The sequence below is a fragment of the Labeo rohita genome, chromosome 20, assembly GCF_022985175.1.
Source record: "Labeo rohita strain BAU-BD-2019 chromosome 20, IGBB_LRoh.1.0, whole genome shotgun sequence".
Classification (NCBI taxonomy): domain Eukaryota; kingdom Metazoa; phylum Chordata; class Actinopteri; order Cypriniformes; family Cyprinidae; genus Labeo; species Labeo rohita.
The window spans coordinates 13,395,145-13,409,128 of NC_066888.1; the positions used below are offsets into that span (position 1 = coordinate 13,395,145).

General features: G+C 37.3%; 1 protein-coding gene across 2 annotated transcripts in view; it reads left to right on the forward strand.

Annotated features, from left to right (window-relative positions):
- The window catches only part of nudt14 (nudix (nucleoside diphosphate linked moiety X)-type motif 14), a 50,777-nt gene that overhangs the window by 9,753 nt on the left and 27,040 nt on the right, over window positions 1-13,984 (forward strand). The window contains exon 2 of one of the 2 annotated variants that reach the window (XM_051138061.1): window positions 339-511. In XM_051138061.1, coding sequence (XP_050994018.1) covers window positions 431-511 — 81 coding nt within the window. In that variant the 5' untranslated portion in view covers window positions 339-430. Of the gene's footprint in view, window positions 1-248; window positions 512-13,984 lie in introns of those variants that run through there. The other variant, XM_051138060.1, reaches the window with a different exon arrangement.

Here is a 13,984-nt window from a genome sequence, read left to right on the forward strand (position 1 = left end):
TCTTGAAAGATTTACAGAAAATGATTGAGTGGAGTTTTGGCGGTTTATTTAACGAATCACGCGCTTCCTGAAGTTGGCGCTAAGTGTGAGGTAATGCCTGCACGAGCCAAGCACACCTGCATTCGCGCGTCAGGCGCGCGCGCGGTAAAGGTGAAAGAGGAAGTGCTGAGGCGACAGAGTCCGTGGTTTAACCTTTAAAAAAATAATAAATGAATGAATGACATCATCCACCCGCAACTATCGCTGACTGGCAGCTTCCTGCACCGCACAGTCGCCTCTACAGAACGAGCATTACCACAACGCAAAGACTAACAGCGTTCTTATTCTGCCCTTCACAGGCTTCCGTAGACATTTCCCCCTATTCTCCAGTAGTCTGCGGCTCTGCCATCTGTGGTGAGAAGTACCCGTGGGCAGCTATATTATCAAAGCCATGGAGCAGATCAATAATATTCAGGTGGTTCCGTGCACCAGCTCGAACTATCTGAGACCGTTTAGGGTGCATTATAACCAGGTGAGTCGCTATAGTTTAATCGCACGTTATCTTCTGTCAGTGATGCGGTCACACCTCATCATTTTCCTGTCAGCAGCCCAACCCCCATTCATTCTGTCATTGCTTTTATCGACCAACATTCCGTCTAATGTTTCACAATGACAATAATGTACATTGCGTCATTTACGATGACAAACGATGTATTTCAGGGAAAATGCTGATTTCGTGTATTGTCATCTTAGCTTGACTAGCAAGACGCTATTAAGCTATAGACAGGAAAGCAGCCACTTTCCCTCGAGCACATGCTTTACATTACAAGCAGCACAGCTGGCTTAGCAAAGCTTTATTAAAAGCCTGATGCACACAATATTGTACGGTTAGAGGAAACGCGATCTTGGACTAAACATAATAGAAACATGCTAAAACATATGTTACTGTATCTATCTTATCATCTATCTATCTATCTATCTATCTAAACATTTATATATGTATGTGTCTATGTATGTGTGTGAATATATATATTTTTTTAAATATAAAGTTTTAAAATAAATATTTTTATTATATATATATATATATATATATAATATAAAGCAAGACACAATTTTGTTTTTGATAGTCATGGATAAAGTCTAAAATGGATTTTTTTAAAAATAAGGTAATATAAATACTTATTTGCTTATTTAAAAAAAAAAAAAAAACTTAAAATGAAAGGTGTTGTGTATATTAGCAAGGCACATTTTTTTCATAGTCATGGGTTAAGGCAATTACTAGGGAAAACTCTCTATTAAAACATTTTTCAAGAAAATTCATTAAGTGGCATCCTTCAGCTAGAATTTTTTTTTTTTTTTTTTTGGCATAGCACAATGTTGATAGCAAAACAGTCCTCTGTGGTAGCTGTGCAGTCGGGTGGTGAACAGGTGTTTTGTATCATAGCTGTTACTCTCTCTATTTCATTGTTGATTTTAGCATAGCTAGAATGCTACAGTATCAACCAATCAGGCGGCAACAATGAAATTGTTTTTTTTGCATTATCCAAAAGCTAAACATTCAACACGTCATCACAACACGTCAGGAAAAAATACAAAAACGCCATACAAGGTCATTTTTTGTGCATACATTTGAATTATAATTTTAATGTAATCTTTTAAACACTCTCTGTGTTTACTTTGTGACCCTGACCCTGGTTTTATCTCCTAACATGTTTGGGAATTGCATTCCTTTTTTTATTTCTATGAACAGAGTGATAGCAAAAAACCCACGCCAGCACATTTGTAGACCTTGCAATTATATTCCGATAGCCTGCGGGTATGGTTTAATCTTTTAACCTGTTGATACTGACTTTTTAGCGTGCATCCCCGTCCTTTTCTGTGGAACTCTGGTAGCAAATATGTCAACACATCCATAGTGTTTTCCTGAGTTGATGTCATTTTTCCTTCTGTTGTATTGGCATGCATTAAATCCTTTGTGTTTTTTTGCAGGGCACCTGTGGGTGTTTCCTCTTTGATTGTTCTCCTCAAGCTGTGTGTTGCATTTTTCAGTGTAATACTTCCTCTTGCAATAGTTTGACAAGCAGACCCTGGGTCCAAATCATGCATGAGGTGTCTTAGTCATCCACATCCGCTGCTCTGTGCGGGCATGGATGGAATGTACGGTACTTTCTGTCCAGATTCTCTTGCTGTTAGATTAAGTCTTGTAATGTAAAAGGTAAATTAAAGCACATTTAGAGGCCCTGCTCAGCAGCTTATTTAATTTTAATCATGCTGTTTTAACATTTTAACGTGATTTCTAGGTTGGCGTGGTGCTGGCATATTTATGTTATCTAAATCTGGTTTTGGTCTAGATTTCGATTAAACTTTTTTCCAGTCTCTGTTTTAAAAATAAAGGTTCCAGAAGGAGGGTTTCACGGTGGTGCCATTTAGGAATTATTCAGGGTTCTTCAAAGAACCTTTCAGAGAGAGAACTTTTTTTTTTTCTTAGTGTAAAGAACATTTTAATAATAAAATAATAATAAATCTAAATTTTTCCATTATAACATTACATTACAGTGATGCCAATAAAAAAAAGTCAGGTCTCAGCTTGTACTTGGACTCAGCTGAGCTGGTCTTGACAACACTGTTTGGCACCCTAAAGTATCCTGTAATTTTGTACATGCTTTTCCAGTTAAGTAATTTCAAGTCCAACTTGTAAATAAATATATATTGTATAATAAATTATAATTATATTAAAATTATATTTGTGTTAATGTTTACCAAGTAATATGCAGTAGGCATGTACTTGATAATAGTTTCGGCTTGTCATTTGTGACCCTGTACCATATAACCGGTCATAAGTTTTGCCAAAAATCATTAGGATATTAATTAAAAAGGATATTTTGTAAATTTCCTAACGTTAATATATCAAAACATAATTTTTGATTAGTAATATGCATTGCTAAGAACTTCATTTGGACAATTTTAAGGTGATTTATTTTTTATTTTATTTTATTTTATTTTTTTGCACCCTCAGATTCCAGATTTTCAAATACAGTAGGTCAAATTTGTGTGGCGTATAAATCTCAATTTCACAAAATTGACCCTTATGACTTTGTGGTCACATTTTTGTTTTGTTTTGATTTTTTACAGTCCAGACAGTACTTTCCCTGATTATTGGTAAAACTTTCCCAGTTTGGTTAGATTTATACGCGCAAGCACATTTGTATGCCCAAAATACATGCCACTTACTTCAAACCAATTTCTTTGTTGGAGTTGCTGAGGAGTACTCTACCCTGTAAAAATCTGATAATGTTTGGCGAGCTCTCTTTGGAAGGATTTTATTCACCGAGTGTTGATAAAACACTTAAGCATGTCTATTTGTTGTAAAAAGGCAGGATTCCGCTATGAAATTGATGCTGTGGTAGGTCATACTAATGCATGCCATTTGAATAGATTTGCTTTGTGCTAGAAATACTGCATAGGTCGATTAGAGTGAGGAAGAAAATGTTTAGGCCAGTCAGTTCATGGATGTAATTCATGTTAATAATTAGAAAGTGTTGTTAGGATTGCAAGTGTATGAATTCAGGCTAGCAGAATAGAGTAATTAGGCCTTAATTGTCCCGCTTTTCCATTACGAATGATCGTAGGAGGTCTTAAATGCATTAAAAGTGAGCATTTTAAAGTGCAGGTCAGAAAACAGCAGACACTTTTTCAGGTGCAACTGAAGATAAGTGCAATCTATGCACCCACACCTCCAGCCTTTGCCTCTGTGAAGGAAGTTGAGTTTTTTCAGCACCAGCCGCATCACTGAGTCACAGCGCTTTGCCACCCACACAGCCCTGCTGCCATGTAGCAGTAGATGAATGCTGCCAATCCATCCCGCCACCTGTACTTTCAAATATTGCCACCGCCCAGCACACATCTCACCTTGGCACCACCCCTTTTGTTAATTTTTCAGTGACTGTCAGTACAGTACATTATGCCACTTTCTGTCCTGAAAAGTTTGTTCTGCATCGACTTAAAGGGTTAGGTCACTCAAAAATGAAAATTCTGTCATTAATTAATCAACCTGATGTAGTTATAGACTAGGGGTGTGCGATATTGGCCAAAAGTGAAATCTCGATATTTTCTGGGATTTTATCGATAATGATAATTAGATGATATTTTGCTGAGTCTGTTATTGTGCTGGTATCTTAAGGACTACAGTGGACAGCTGACTCCTGATTTTTTAATAATCTTCATATTCTATGTGGTCAGTTCACAGCAGTGATAGAAATTAATCTTTTCCAATAAGTTTTATGGTCATTTTTACCTTTATAAAACCTTTTTTTTTTTTTTTTTTTTTTTCTAAAAGTGTGCATCATCTTTAAAATCAAATTTCTACATTTGAGCTGATATTTTAAACATAAAACATTAAAAACTGAGGTTTGAAATTATTTAAAAAATGAAAAGATACTTTAAATGTGAAATTGAAACTGGCAGTAGGTGGCAGCAAGTCACTGTTAAGTGAAGTCATTGCGATTGAACCAAATTAATTAAATGGTTGATTCATTCAGGAAGAAACAGTCATGTTGCTCAGAGATGCACATCAGTGCTGTGGCTGTGATTTTTGTTGGCGAAATAGAGCAAAAACATGAAAAATGTTTCTGTCTAAAACGTAGGTCTCTTAATATTAACTTAGTTATTGAACTGTTATATCATAACATCAATATCATATTTGCAATCATGCTGACTTTTGGAGAAAAAAACAGCCCTCTTAGTGTGATATTGATTACCTGTATGAAATGATATAAATATATACAATTTATTCCCCCATATCTCACAGAAGCACAACAGGAGCATTTAAAAGCTGCGTCTGTCAGCTGCGGATCCTTAATATATCTGCTCATAGAACTCATCCGCTGACAGGCGCAGCTTTCACGCGCTCCCGTTGTGCTTCTGTGTGAACGCTCGGTGAGGAGCGTGAAGCACTGATCATTGTAGCCAATCACAGTCATATCTGTTGAGCCTGTGAACACTATGGCCAATCAACGATGTTTAAAATATAGCACTCAAATGTGAGCAGGAAATGGATGTTTTTAAATTTTCAGTACCGAAGTCGGTACTTTAATTGTGCAGAATGCACTCTAAATGCGTACATGCATTGGTTTAATTTAACTTACTAGACTTCATCACGTAATGAATGTATGCACTTTGTAGGTGTGTTTTGTTAGGTTTTCACGATATACTCGATAATGTCAAATCGCACAATGTTAAAACATCAATTGCGATGTTATCGCAGACGATACATATCGCACACCCCTATTAGACCCAAAAGACCTTCATTCATCTTCAGAACACAAATAAGAGAATTTTGATGAAATCCAAGAGCTTTCTAACCCTGCATAGACAACAATGCAACTGAAACATTGAAACCGCCCAGAAAGGTAGTAAGACATTGTTAAAAGTCCATGTGACATCAGTGGTTAAACCATAATTTTATGAAGCTATGAGAATACTCAAATGAAAACAAAAATGACGACTTCACACAACAATTTCTTCTCTTCCATGTCAGTCTTGATGCACATTCATGACAGTACCACGACGCAGTGAAAGCTGACACAGAAAAGAAGTTGTTGTTTTCTGTTTCTTTGTGCACAAATAGAATTCTTGTAGCTACATAAAATTGCAGTTGAACCACTGATGTCACATGGACAATTTTAACGATGTTCTTACTACCTTTCTAGGCCTTGAACGTGTCCATTGTGTTGCTGTCTATGCAAGGTCAGAAAGCTCTGGGATTTCATCAAAAATATCTTGATTTGTGTTTCGAAGATGAACTTAGGTCTTACAGGTTTGGAACGACATGAGGGTGAGTAATTAATGACAATATTCATTTTGGGGTGAACTATCCGTTAAATATATTGATATCAGTGGTTCCATGAAGAACCTCTTACATCCATGGAAGCTTTCGTTCCACAAAAGGTTCTTTATAGTGGAAAGAGTTCTTTAGATTATTAAAATATTCTTTACACTAAGAAAAGTTGTTTTAGTTGTTTCTGAGTCAAAACAGAGCACAGAAGAGGGTTGAGTCTAAGACAAGACTAATACTGGAAGAGGGTCTAACCGAGTCCAAATACTCCATGAGTCCATGATAAAACCAAGACTGTGAAAATGTGGTCTGGTCTCAAGGACTACAACACTGGCACCAAATGATTTTGTTACTGTCCCTTACACATAATCTGTTATGGCAGCTTCTTATATCTCAGGTACATTAGTCATCGAGTGCTCTCCCGTTGGATTCACCTCCAGCAGATTAAGCCTTAATTAATTAGTAGAGTGGTTGGATAATGAAATTTAGCCTGAGCCGGTTTCCAGTGTTGTTCTCGTGCGAAGCACAGAGTCCCGAGAACCAGCAGCTGAGCCAACATGGTCAACTGCTCCAGCTGCCAGGCTACTGCTTTAGCAGCAGGGGTCTTGGCTAGGAAAGGGGGGTATCAAAGGAGAGTGTATTGGGGAGAGGGGGGGTGTTGGATTAAAGCAGGGGTTGGTGGGCAGACAACAGTGTGCACTGGGTGGGGAAGAACAGATGAGGAACAATAGGGGCAGGAACGCTGGAGTGAGCAGAAGGGTGAGGAGGCCATGGGAAACGTGTGGCGGCCATCGCCCCAGCACCAGGCCACTGGGCGCGCTCAATAGACACAGGAAATGGGATTTACGTGAGGCAGATGTGCGCGAGAGAGGTAATGAATGCATTAGAGCCCAATGAGCAAGAAAAAGGTGAGAGCGACCGATGTGCGCTTCCCATGAAAGCCGTTAGCCCTAGCCTCTGTATAGACCACCTCTCTTTAGACCGCTTTACAGAAACACTCTAAAACAATGAGAGCGCAAGCAGATGAAAAGAGAAAGAAAGGCTCTTGAGGCTTAAGTACTCTTTGTCGCCCAAGGCTGGCCTGTCATCTTGCATTGCGTGGTAAGTGTGTCGCAGTGTAGCTTAGTACTTATCGACTGTTTCCAAACCCATAACACAACTGATGACAGGACACTGTCACTTTCCCAAGACTGCGTGGCCCCTATATCACCATTGACATCCTCTCTTTGACAGATGTTGGTTTTGTATGGTGAGAATCTGGAAGTGACTGCACCGAAGAACATTTTCCCACTGCATGGCACAGCCGCAATCTTGTGGCTAGAGGTTTTCAGCCGCAATTCAGGGCATTGTATTTATGTCCTGTATATCATTTCCCTGTGAGATTGTGGATTGTTCATAGGAACAATGATGTGTGCTTTGAAAAGTTCATAAATCAGTTGCATAGTGGAGGATATAATGTATGCTGCTGTCTTCGCTTACATGTTGGAGTTGTTTTCTGATGCTTGTTTTTTCCCTAGTGAAAGTTACGAGTTTTTTTTTTTTTTTTTTTTTTTAATATAAAAATTAATTAACTCAATTAATACAGACAATGAATATACTTCTTTTATTAAAGCATGTCTTGGATTTCTGAATTAAATTTTTATTTGAATTTCTAAATGTCCTACTAATAACCAAGTCATCTTTTTTTAACAAAAAAAATAAATAAATAAAAATAAAAAATTGGTGTTTTAAGAAAAAAAGTCATAAATTATTGCAACCATCATGCAAAGGGAAAACAACATAAAACAGGAAATTACATAATAGAGAGGATTCCAGTTCACTTCTAGAATAAAAAATTCTCAATACTTTACTATTAAAACTGTTTATTTATTAACTATTAAAAAACTTTAAAACACTGAAAGAGATTTTATGTAATAATAATTTAAAAACTTAATATATATATATGTATTTGTTCAATTTGAGGTCAAGATTTTACATATACCTTGCAGATTCTGCAAATTGTTATTAATTTTACCAAAATAAGAGGGATCATACAAAATTCATGTTTTTTTTTTTATATTTATATTGCCCTGAATAAGAGATTTCACATAAAATACGTTTACATATAGTCCACAAGAGAAAATAATAGAATTTATAAAAATGACCCTGTTCAAAAGTTTATATATGCTTGAGTCTGTGTTTGTCAGGCACTGTGTTGTTACCTGAATGATCCAAAGCTGTGTTTTTGTTTGTTTGTTTATTTGTTTGTTTGTTTTTTTAATGATAGCTTTTCAAGAGTCTCATTTGTCAGTTAAACTGCCCGGTGTTCTTCAGAAAAATACTTCCGGTCCCACAGATTCTTTGGTTTTTCAGCATTTTCATGTATTTGAACCCTTTCCAACATTGACTGTATGATTTTGACACTGAGTGCAACTAAGGGACTCATATGCAACTGTTAATCAGAAGGTTCAAAAGCTCACTGATGTTCCAGAAGGAAACACATTGTATTAAGACACGGGGGGTGAAAACTTTTAGAATTTGAAGATCAGGGTAAATTTAACTTATTTTGTCTTCTGGGAAACATGTAAGTATCTTCTGTAGCTTCTGAAGGGCAGTACTAAATGAAAAAAAATATGATATTTAGGCAAAATAAAAAATAAAAAAGTACACATCTTCTGTTCAAATGTTTTCGTCCCCCGCTCTTAATGCATCGTTTTGAGTCCCTCAGTGTCGAATGATCTCAAAATCATACAGTCATTTTTGAAAGGGTTCGAATACACAAAAATGCTGAAAACCCAAAGAGTGCTTTTTTTGTATGATTCCTCTTATTTTGGTAAAATAATGAACATTTTGCAGATTCTGCAAGGTGTATATAAACTTTTGACTTCAACTGTATTTATGTATTTTTAAACATTGTATATTTCTTTTTTTCTAAACCATACAAAACCACTATGAGTATATTTCCACTATTATTATGATTTTGCATTTAACCAGTTTTTCCCTTATACTTTTTTGTGGACACAAATATTGATATTAGCTGCGTTTCCATCACAGATTTACACAAAATTTTGGCAATATTTTATAAATGTTTATAAAAAGTATTGTGAATGACGGCATTTCCATTAACCAATGTTATGCAACTAAAACGTAATTTCCTCCTGTCACAATAAGTTGTGGCAATGGATTTTGATTGATTTTGATTATATTAAATCGAAGGAGGCATACGCGTATATATCTTTACAGAAGCAGCACAGAGAGCCACTTCAAATGTCTTTGGCACAGCTGGTATCAACAGAGGTACTGACTAGAGTGGCCGTGATCAGCTCCAGCAGCCACATTGAAGCCGTAACGCGCCACAAATGTGTGCAGCTTAAATGGTCTAAACATTAAAGGAGAAGTCCACTTCCAAAACAAAAGATTCACATATACTGTACTCACCCCCTTGACATCCAAGATGTTCATGTCTTTCTTTCTTCAGTCGTAAAGAAATTATGTTTTTTGAGGAAAACATTTCAGCATTTTTCTCCATATAATGGACTGATATGGTGCCCAGATTTTAAACTTCCAAAATGCAGTTTAAATGCAGCTTCAAACGATCCCAAATGCGGTTGTAAATGATCCCAGCCGAGAAAGAAGGGTCTTATCTAGCGTTACGATTGGTTATTTTCATAAAATTAATACAATTTATATACTTTTTAATGCCAAACGCTCATCTTGTTTTACTCTGTCTGGACTTTTTTTTTTTCCGGTTCATGACAGTTAGGGTATGTCGAAAATCTCATGTTCTCCCTCAAATTCAAAATCATCCTATATCACTGTTTTACCTTTTTTTTGTTAAGGGTGTTTGATCTTCTTTGCATGTTCACTTTGCAAAGACTAGGTCAGAGCTTCTGCAGTGATTTTGATTTTGAAATGATTTTTGAAGTTGAGGGAGAAAATACAATCTGAGACCCTAACTGTCTTGAGCCAGAATACACAGTTCAGAGAGAGCAAGCAAGACTAGCGTTTGAGAAAAAAAGTATATAAATTCCATTATTTTTATGAAAATAACCAATCGTTTCGCTACATAAGACCCTTCTTCCTCACCTGGGATCGTTTACAGCCGCATTTGGGATTGTTTGAAGCTCCATTTAAACTGCATTTTGGAAGTTCAAAATCAGGGCACCATTTCAGTCCATTATATGGAGAAAAATGCTGAAATGTTTTCCTCAAGAAACATAATTTCTTTATGACTGAAGAAAGAAAGACATGAACATCTTGGATGACAAGGGGGTGAGTACATTATATGTGAATCTTTGTTTTGGAAGTGGACTTCTCCTTAAGGCAAGGAAAGCCCCTTATACTTGAGAACAGTGTGAAAAACCACCTCATGAGAGCATAAAAACCTTTTTGCAATATATGGGAGTTTTTGCGCAATTGACGCAATTCCATTAGGCATAATTTCAATTCGCCATTTCATTTTGCACAATTTGAAGGGTAATGGAAACGCAGCTACAGACATTAAATTTAGAAAAGCCTTTCTTAGTCTTCCATATCGTAAGAACCAAACAAGTTTATTTTATCCTCAGTCAACTGGCAGTGTAATCAAGGACCTTTATTTGCCTCCCCAACAGTAGGTATTTGTAATTTAATGGTTGCAGGAACTTGTAGCCCCAGGCTCAGAGGCATGAGCGCTACTTAAGCCCAGCATGGGGCTTGAAGGGGGTTGGAGGGGGCAATTTGGGGAGGTAAGCTCACACCTGTGGGATGGAGGGGCAGAAGGAGAGTGGGGTCGATGAGGGGTGGAGGGCGCGGAGAAAGCAGATGGAGACACAGAGGTTGAGCTCCCTCTGTTCTCCCATCTCTTTCATCCCTACCCCTGTGCTCTGAAGCGCAAGAACTGGAAAAAGAAGCAGCAACACAAAGCCTTTTCAATTGGGTTTAAACACTGGACACGTCTGAATTTGCTCTTAAAGTGAGAAAGATGACAGACGAAGATGAGCAAGAGATGATGGTTACATCTGAGAGGCTGGAGAAAAGAATCTTCCATAAAATGTTTTAAAATGCTTGTTTTGTCACTTGTGTTTTTTTTTGTAGTAATTTATGGTCGTCCCAGTGAGCTGTGAGGGTAATCAGCATGTGTCCACGTCAGAGGGTGTGGTTTTGTTGTTTACACAGAAAGCGTTTTGTTTTGGTGGGTTTGTTTACTTTGTTTGTTTCGATGTAATGACGTCTTGGTGTTTACCTTTGAGATCTGAAGTATGGTTGAGGACTCAATTAACCTTTGTACCCTTTGCGGGCTGGTGGCGCATAATTGCTTTCCCAAAGAAACGTAGCTTTCATTTTAAGCACCAGTAGTAAATATCGAATCATGTTTGGCTGGTGTTCAGGTTTTAGAAGAAAATGAATGGGCAAGTGCGGTAAACAAGCACGTGATTTAAAAATAATGACTCCTTTTGCTCATTATCCTTTGTATTTCACACCAACACACCCTACCGGATCCAGACAGCATCTTTCTTACTATGAATATCAGCAGGGCTTGGCATATGATATCCTGGTGGGAATAATGTGCGATGAGGGCTTTAAATCTTGGGAAGTTGAACAGCACATGGTGGGAATTAAAGGCCTTGATTGTAAATGGCAGCGTGACGGCAATTGAATTCTCAGCAGCTGTCGGGGTCACAGCATTATAAACTGCAAGCTGATGATAATTAGACTTTAAGCATGCAAAAGAACAAGACCCGTCGCTCCTCCCTATTCAACTCATAAGCCTTTATTGCGAGTAGGACCGAGGGGGCACAATAATTTCAAGGCCCTGCATCTCCTTCCATTCCCTGTAATCTGTGTTGTAATCCATGTCGCTTGTGATTCCCAGGGTCCCAAAAGGCTTTTCTTGTTGACCTAGAGAGTGGCCCTGATAATGAAGGACCCCCACCATCTGTGTGCAAGACCAGGGACCCTAAACACCCTCGGCCACACAAAATAGACCTGTAGGGGGCAAACCATAAAAGCAGCAAGAACCTCACCAGGGCTTCTGGAGGCAATAAAATTGAATGATGAATTATTAATATTTCTAGTGGACACTTTGGTTTTTGCTATCTTTTTAAAGGATTAGTTCACTGCCAGAATAAAACTTACTTTACTCACCCCCGTCATTCTTCAATTGAAAAGAAATTATGGTTTTTAAGGAAAGCATTTCAGGACTTTTCTCCATGTAGTGGATTAATGAGTTGAAGGTACAAATTGCAGTTTTAATGCAGCTTGAAGGGGCTCTACACAATCCAAGTCAAGGAATAAGGGTCTTATCTGGAGAAACGAGTGCTCATTTTCTAAAAAAAAATACAAATTTATATAATTTTTAGCCACAAATGCTTGTCTAGCCTGATTTACCAAAGTTCATGCATAATGTAGGCAGAAATACCAGCTCAGTGTTTACAAAGCGAATGTGCAATGAAAGTCAAACGCACTTTACAAAAAAGGTTAAACAACGTCAGACAATTTTGAAGTTGGAAGAGAAAACAAGATGGAGTTTTTGGCCCTGCCCTACCTTTTTGAACCAAGTACACAGATGAAGAACTAACCACACATGTAACCTTTCCAACGTGATTACGTAATGTGTGAAGTCATAAACGTGCATCAAAGAGCTAGTGCAAGATGAGCATTTGTGGTTATATGTATATACGTTTTTATTTTATAAAATTTTTATTTTTTTTAATTACCGATCATTTTGCTAGATAAGACCCTTATTCTTCAGCTGGGATCATGTAGAGCTGCATAGAAACTGCGATTTAGACCTTTAGCTCATTGATCCCCATTAAAGTACATGAAGAAAAGTCCTGGAATGTTTTCCTCAAAAAGGTTGTTTGATTGTTCTGTTGCAACTTCACACAAATCTCATTTATCATCTAATTTTTTCATTGGTTCTTTGCAAGTTTGAATTTTGCAATCCTTTAGGGCTGCCCCTAATAGTCGACTAACTGTTAGTACATGAGAAGAGGCTTGGTCGACCAAAATTATATTAGTCGCAGAAAAAAAATTCCACAGGAAGTGCCAAAGTCACGCAGTCTGTGACAGACTGATTGTTAACGGCTAGACTTTGTGGTAGTATAGTACATTGAGCTGGACATCCAAACACTCACTTATCATTCATGGACCTGAAATGTGGCTTTTCATCTGAAAGATGTATATAGCAACTTTACATGGCAGCTCAGTCTAATGTTAACCTGGAAAAATGTGTGCTACTGAAGCATCTGTGCGGAGTGTGGAAGCTGAACAGTAGTGCGCTCACTGTATGACAGATGGACACTTGTAGACACTTAATCTTAAAATACTCTGTCATTTTTGGTCATACAGATAATAGTAATACATCTTTTGAATCTGTAAAGGCTCTACATTTATTTGTGTGCACACACAATAACAATGAAACATTGCGCTTTTGTAAAATAATTAAAGCAAACAGAATACGCTTTCTGCTGTCTCGGTCTTTGTGAGCTTGAACTTGAGCACGAAACTTTGAAACTCTATATACTTGCTGCACAGACATGAAAAATACATTTATAGAGAGTGAAATGTCTAATTTCAACCAAATCAAATGGAAAACAAATATTCAATAAAAAATAAGATTATGTCATCTGTATGAAACTTGCATACAGGCACATCACTACTGCAGAGATGACGAGTCGGTGTTGTCGACTTCATCTTTTAAGCCACAAACAAAGAAAATGCTACTTTAACAATAAATTATTAAAACGTTAATGCTGTTGCTGTTTTTCCGTGACATATTAATAATCATCATATTTGGCGGTGTGCTGTGGCAAGCTTTTTTTTTGCGTCGACTTGAGAGCTTATTAGGCTATGTAGGCAATTAAAGACTCATTATTATGATTTATGTGGTTTATTAATAAACGAGCGAATAATAGTCAACTGATGCTTAAAATGAACGACTACTAGTTGACCAGAAAAATCTTTAGTTGAGGGCAGCCCCAGAATCTATGTACTCCTGTAACCTTTTAGCCCTGGCGAAGGCCTGTGTGCTGAAACATGTTGGCAAAATAAAATTCCCTTTTTTAAATTACATCCTTTCTTTGTTCTGACCCCTTGACATCACATCTGTTGCTGGTATTGTCCAAATATACATGGTTTCCTCAAAAACCTAATTTCTTTTCGACTGAAGAAAGAAAGATGTTGAGATGACATGGGGTTGAGTCAGTTAAC